The 7,374-nt window shown below is 43.7% G+C and overlaps 1 protein-coding gene across 1 annotated transcript in view; it reads right to left on the reverse strand.

The window, feature by feature from the left end:
- KCNQ3 (potassium voltage-gated channel subfamily Q member 3) overlaps positions 1-7,374 on the reverse strand; it is a 67,735-nt gene that overhangs the window by 5,854 nt on the left and 54,507 nt on the right. The window contains exons 10-12 of the mRNA XM_019547264.1: positions 4,838-5,025; positions 3,767-3,869; positions 1,688-1,819 (exon numbers count right to left, since the gene is read on the reverse strand). Of these exons, the coding sequence (XP_019402809.1) occupies positions 1,688-1,819; positions 3,767-3,869; positions 4,838-5,025 (423 nt within the window). The remainder of the gene's footprint in view (positions 1-1,687; positions 1,820-3,766; positions 3,870-4,837; positions 5,026-7,374) is intronic.

Below are 7,374 nucleotides of genomic sequence, written 5' to 3' on the forward strand. Positions count from 1 at the left end.
GGGGTCCCACCATGGTCCTCTTCTCCCTCCCCCATCCCCTACTTACCAGCATAGAGTCCAGGTCCAGCTCCCTGCAGCAGTGAGTGGGGACTGCCTAAATCTCCAAAGGTCTCTGAATCTTTTCTCAATCAATTCAGAAAGCTTTGAATCCATTTGGACCTTTTTATTGGTCTTCTGATTCAATTCAGATTCAGAGATTTGGCTGCCAAATTGGACCGAATCTCCTCTAAGTTGAATCAGCACCCAAAGCTTTGCACAGCCATAGTAATTAATTTGTAAAACTAATTGCCATAGGAGGTAGTGGCAGCAGATAGCATAGCCAGGTTCAAACAGGGACTGGAAAAGTTCATGGATGATAGATCTATTAATGGCTGTTAAACAGAATGGCTGGGGATGTTTCCTTTGGCAGCCGAATGCTAGAGAGAGTATTGAATAGGGGATAATTAACCTTAGAGATATCTGGTTTGATGCTCTCCCTATATAACATCCACTTGTGCTGCTGGCGGAGAGGAGACACTGGTTTAGATGGACCATTGGTCTGGCCCAGTTTGGCACTTCTTATGTTCTCATAGATTTCATAAACATTACGGCTGGAAGGGACCTCGCAACATCAATTGGGTCCAGCCCCCTACCCAAGGGGCAGGAAGTCAGTTCGGATCAGATCACCCCAGCAAGATAAACATCCAGGCATTTCTTAAAGATATTCAGAGTAGGTGCTTGCTCCACTTATGGGGGGAGTCAATTCCAGACTCTGGCAACTTGGATGATAAAGAAGTTTTTCCTTAAGTCCAGTCTAAAATGATCTTCCAGTAGTTTGTGACCATTAGACCTTGCCTTCCTTTGGGGTGCGCTAGTGAACAGTCATTCTCCCAGTTCTTGATGCACACTCCTTATATACTTCTAGGCTGACACCAAGTCCCACCTGAGCCTCCACTTCTCCAGGCTGAAGAGTCCCATGCCTCTCAGTTTCTCCTCATAAAGCCTGTTCTCTTGCCCTCTGATCATGCCCGTGGCTCTCCTCTGGACTCTCTGAAGCTTCTCCACATCCTTTCTGAAGTACAGAGCCCAGAATTTGATGTAGTACTCCAGCTGAGGCCTCACCAAGGCTGAGTAAAGCAGGAGGATGACTTCTTGGGTCTTGATTGAGATGCACCGGTAGATGCAAGCCAGTTTTATTTGCTTTGCCGACTGCAGCATCATATTGGTGGCTCATGTTCATCTGGCAGTCAATCATGAGCCCCAAATCTCTTTTGGTTGTGGTGCCAGTGAGTGTAGCACTGCTGAGCCTATAAGCATGATGTAGGTTTTTTGTCCCGAGGTGGAGCACCTTGCATTTCTCTGTGTTGAATGTCATCAAGTTTTTCTCTGCTCACCTTGCAAGCCTGTCTAGGTCAGCCTGAATTGCCAGCCCATCCCCTAGTGTGACCGCACTTCCCTGTAATTTGTTGTCATCTGCAAACTTAGCCAGTCTGCTTCTGACACCTGAATCCAGATCATTTATGAATATATTAAAGAGTACTGGTCTGAGTACTGAGCCCTGGGGGATGCCACTGGTCACCATGCACCATGTTGACTTGGATCTATCAACTATCATTCTCTAGGTCCAACCACAAAGCCAGTTCCCCAGCCATTGGACCATAAGGTTGCCAAGGCTGCAGTTTCCCAATTTTATGATGAGCAATCTTACCTTGTCTGAAGGTATTTTATTCTGGAAAGCATGTCAAGATGCCCTGCTGAATATTGCTCTATCACATCCTTTACATCATAAGGCCTCAAAGTTTCCTTGAATTTTTTTTTGTAGAGACGAAATTGTAGTATTCTGTACAGTAAACAGAACAATTACTAGCCTCTAATATAAACTGCACAATGGTCAATTCTGAAGGTCCCGCCAAGCAACCAATAACCATTCTTTGGATGATGGAGGATTGAACAAACAATACGATTTCATTCCAAAAAAGTGAAATGCAGGGAATATCAAACACTACATCTCATTACAAATATATTTTGTATTTTTTTATGCATCATTAGCAGGTTAGATTTTTCTTCATTATGTATGAAAAATACATAATGGTTTTCCTTTTCTCCGGTATGACCATGATTGGACAAAGTCCCCAAAAATCAGACCTGTATCTAGATGCTGCACAACTGAAGTACAGTAGACGATTTGTAAAAAGTATCATGAAATGACTTCAAGCCTGATTTGCATATCAATTTCCAATATTATTTGATTAGGACTCAAGAAACTTCTTATAAATGAATTACTTCCAGTTAACATTTAATTTCTGTGTAAACAGTGTAGAAAAATAATTAGATTCACATCTGATTTAACTTACACAGAAATTAACTAACCTTAACCTGTACCAATTAATTTCAGTTGTACAAGACATGGGGCAGGAAAGAAAGACGCTAATTTAATTTTCTGTGTATATACCATGCAGACAATGCAACCATTGGGTTACTGTCCACCCAAGAGACAATGCAAAAAATGGATGTAAAACAATGAATAAATACATCTTTTAAAAGATGCATGTTAGTTGGATTCAAACTGGTCCCCAGTTTTGTGTCCACAAATTTCAAGTACTTGTGGCAGCTAAATGAACTTACACACCTATTTTGTGAGAGGTGCAATATGAGAAGTTGTGAAAGAAAAGTCACGTGTAGAGAATTTTCCTTTTAAATCTATTGCTTCAGCAAATATGGACTAACTTTACTTTAGAGAAAGAATAACAAACCATCAGGTTTCTTGGCTATACAGTAGCCAGGGCTGTTAGAGGTGTTAAAGAACATACTTGAAAATACAGGCTTCCAAAAGGACAGTAGCATAACTTACAATGCGGCCTTTCCTTTCCTATGACAACACAGATTTAAAATCAAAGTTTGAGTTAACTTTGAGTCAAAGTTTTAGGTGAGGCACCCTGTGTGTTCACTGATCTGGTATACTCATCACTTAAGAACAATTTCTGAACATAGCGATCAGGCTTTCTGCTCTAGTTGCCAGGTTGTTTCAAGAAATGGGGCCATCCTATTTGAAGAGTCTCTAGGTGGTAGATGTACTAGAGATCCTGGAGCACTCAAATGCCTGCTGCTATGTGGATTTTCCATAGAAAATAACAGCACTGTTATGAGAAATAAACAGCTGTCAACAGTGAATACAAGTACATGGAAAATAGATGCCACTGCACCTTCAGGAGCATTTCCTGAGAAGATTTGTGCAGAAATGTTTAGAGAGGGGAGGAAGTGGCAGTCACTGAGCTAATTCATTGTTGATCCATACTATGTATTATTGAGTCATGGAATTGCCCATTAGCTCTTGGCCTCTAGGGAATCAATCCTTTTTGCACTGCTAAGCACTGGGTGTCTCATTGCAAATTGGACTCTGTCCAAGGGTAGGTCCTGGGTCTATTTAACTGTAAAAACAAAGAAGTAAAAGACAGAAGGTCCAGGTCAACTGCAAAATGCAAATTCCAACCTCACCAAAGTGTGTCACGTCAATGAGAATGAACAGACGGTTTGCATAACCCAACACAAACAAACCTGGGAAATTGCTATGTTTCTGCAAAATGTTTTGGTTTAACTGAATTTGCATTTTCCAACAGAAGACTTTTGACCACCTTTGGCTATTTCTTTTCTATTATCTATCCTCCTGCTCCACTTAAAAGAACCACTGACAGTGAACAGCACAGAAACAGTGGTGTAGTAGTGATCTCCTGTAGTTCAAACACGTAAAGTCAAAACAAAATATTGAAGTCAGTAAAAGAAAATATACCTGACAGCTCGGATGACTGTTTTCAAAGTGGGGATCATATCTTCCATGAGGAATTCATTACTGTCACCCCTATCTTCTTGCATGGGGTCCCCCGTTCCTGCCTCTGTAAAGCAGGCCAAACACATATGTGCAAAAATCTGGCCACAACGTACAGGTTACATCAGATGGATACTAAGTAACATGACCCCTACTTTAATTTACATGATCTTGTAGTCTCCTGTAAGCTCCTTTTCTTGTTATACTTCTCTCTTCTGGCCCACTGGCAGGCAAGTCACATCAGCTGAGACTCCATGGACCAAACTTACACATGATGCCTGAGGGGCTGGGTGTCCTACATTTTGGTGAATTGATGGGCGTCTAAAGGATTCTTTTAAGTAAGCTTAGCATGAGTCTAAATAAAGGCTACAGGGGCATGTCTACATATGCATTTATGCGCCTTTTCTAGCATGCACTAAATTTAGTATCTCCAATGTAAGGTACTAAATGAATGCACATTAGGCTGCGCTAACACACAGTAGCACATATGTACACTTTTTAGTGATGCTTAATGTGCAGCAGACTATTTTCCTGTGAATTAGCATAATGCAATTTTTTTTATGTGATGCTTTAATGTGCAGTAAAATAGTCTACTGAGCATTAACGTGCATGTGTGGATGCATCCTAGGAAACTGACAGAAAGTAAATCGTGTTAACTAGATCCCACTAGATCCTCCTAGGTACACTTAGATTCACTGGCCCATGTTCTCCAATGCCCACCTTCACTTCAAGTGGATTCAACTGCACATACATCAATATGGCGCATTGTTAGTTTTAAGTAACCCATGCATCTTATGTGGAGAGACGTTCGGCTCAAACGCGGGATTATTTTCAAGGTCTTCCCCAAATGGTCAGTAAATTCTTCATGTGTGGGCGTGTAGTAGTTGTGTATGTCCAATTATTTTTAATGATGTAGCATGTTATTTTGAAAGTCATGAAACTTCAAAAAAGAGGTGGAAGGGAAAAAAAACAAACAAAAATGGGAACGTAGTGAAGAACTTGAGGGGGTAAAAGAAATCAACAGAGATGTGCTACCTTCTGAGCTTTGCCAAAAAGCGTATGCTTTCATTCGGAATGCAGTGCGGAAACGTTCCTTATTATTCAAGCCAACATTCTTAGGCTCTTTAGAAGGACTTTCTTCAATGGCATCTACATTCAGAGGGGTAAATAGCTTTCCTTTAGTATTGGTACCACGAACCCGATCCAAGAGACCCAGCTTTTGGCTACAAAATAAGCAAAAGGAATCATTTTTCCTCCTTTAATGCAGTTACAGACTTTTAACTTGCTTTCATGTTGCTTTTAATATATCAGAACTTGAAAAGCTATTTAGGATAGCTGAGGCTATGGGAATGCATCAATATCTTTGCCATCAGCAACTAAGTTCATTAAGAATTGATAGGTTTTATAAGCACTGTAATATAAATGCTGCACATGTTACTATAAGGCCTTACTAAGATTTCCATCAAATGCGCCACGTTGCTTCTGCTCCATTAGCGTGTCTGAAGTGCCAGCTTCATCATTAAAAAGACAAATGCCAATATTTAGTCAGTAACATTGTCCGATGAGAAGGAACCTTAGTTTTTCCAGTTCAGTGCCCTCTAAGTGCTGGGTCAGTGGTAGATTATTACATGAATAACTTGTGCACAACTATGAATGAGAGAAGCTCTAATGTGCTGTGAACTAAAAATAAGTTATCGGCAAAACACTGGAGAATACAAAAACGCTCTTTCCTACGCAACTGCTCAGTACATGGCATACCAGGACACCCACTTCTCACCACCAGTCAATTCCACCCAATTCACAGTTGGAAAACTTATGGGGGATGATCTTCTGTTTGCCTAAAAGAGCATGTAAAATATTTCAGTACCTTTCAGCTCTCTCATACTCCATCTCATTGCCCTCTTGTGACAGTAATGACTTTCAATATTTTATCTTTCTAGGAGCATGCTTTCATAGTAACCTTACTGGTACCAAATGACAACACTGATATTCAAGCAAGTTACTAGCACTCTTATGGCAGCACAAAGTTATCTGCCACACCATGTTTTCACTGAAAAAACACTAGAGGGATGTCTTACTGGAATAATCAAAATAAGGTGGATTGTGGAAAAATGCAGAGCATTGAACTTAACGATACATCATTTGCTATATGGGTATGTGTGTGTTTAGTTTTTATGATACAATTGATATGTACATGGGGTAGTTCCCTAATGCAGGGGCAGGCAAAGTGAGGCCCATGGGCCAGATCAGGCCTGCGGTGGACTCCATTTCCCAGCAGCTCCTTCCGATGTTGCTGTGGCCAGTTTCCATGGAGACCCCAGCAGTGGCAGGGCCATGATAGTGTGGGGCCATGGTTTCCGTGGAGACACTCCCAGAAGCACTGGCAGGGTGGGGAGCTGCTCTGGGGCTGGGATCTTGTGGCATGCAGGCAGGGGTGTGCAGGCAGAGGATCATGGCTCTGCCCTGGCTCTGGACCACGCTGGCACCACTGCAAGTTCCCAGCCCCGGCTGCGGAGCAGCTCCCCATGCAGCTGTGTGCCCTGCCCGTGCTGCTGGGGCTGGTCTCCATGAAAGCCCTGGCCCCACCACAATGCCACTGCTTCTGGGGTCTCCATGGAAACTGGCTGCAGTGTCATGGGCAGGGGCTGATGGGAAATGGAGTCCAGCCACTGGGCAGATCCACCATTTTGCCCACCCATCCTACTGCGAAAAGGCTTGTAACAGGTTGCAGGCTTGCAGCCTGGATCAATTAGCCAGCCTGCCTAAGGGCAATCAACCAATAATGAGGGCTGACTGGAAATAAAGGCAGGAAGAGGAAGTGAGAAGAGGAAGACTTGGGGAGGGGAATGGTTGTGTGGAGAGCAAGGACTCCTCCAAGGAAGGAGGAAGATTTCAGGGTGAGAACTAACCCGTGCCTGTGGGTGTGCGTTCTGACCTGCTTTATATTTTCTGCTGAGCTCTGTGGTACAGATTAACCTAGGGCTTTAAAGCTTGTGGTGTTGGGCCCAGAAAAGGCTGTGCTGCTGGGACTGGAGTTCAGATGTGTTCAGAGGGGTGGGGCGTGGCGCTCTATATTAAGGAGGAATACACATCCACGTTAATTAGCAAGGAGCCAGGGGAGGGGCACTCTGAAGTGCTTTGGGTTAGAGTACAAGGCAGTTGAGGGGAAAGGGACTTAACGGTGGGAGCCTACTACAGACCTCCCAACCAGGGAGAAGAGCTTGACCAGGAATTCTTGGGTCAGCTCACAGAGGTAGTGAAGGCTAAGGAAGTGGTTGTCATGGGGGACCTGAATTTCCCAGACATCTGCTGGGAAGAGCAGTCAGCCACGTCTGACCGCTCACGTAGGTGCTTGGCCAGAGTGCAGGACCTCCATCTAACCCAGGAGGTGCACAGCCCCACCAGGGGGGACACCTTGTTGAACCTAGTGCTGGCCACGGGTGATGACCTGGTGAGGGCACTGCGAGTGCTCGACCACCTGGGCGACAGCGATCATTGCCTGCTGGAATTCACCATCCAGCGCAAGGTGGCAAAGGCATGCAGTAAGGCAGCGGCCCTAGATTTTAGGATGG

The sequence above is a fragment of the Crocodylus porosus genome, unplaced genomic scaffold (genome assembly GCF_001723895.1).
Source record: "Crocodylus porosus isolate Cpor-Errol unplaced genomic scaffold, CroPor_comp1, whole genome shotgun sequence".
Lineage (NCBI taxonomy): Eukaryota > Metazoa > Chordata > Crocodylia > Crocodylidae > Crocodylus > Crocodylus porosus.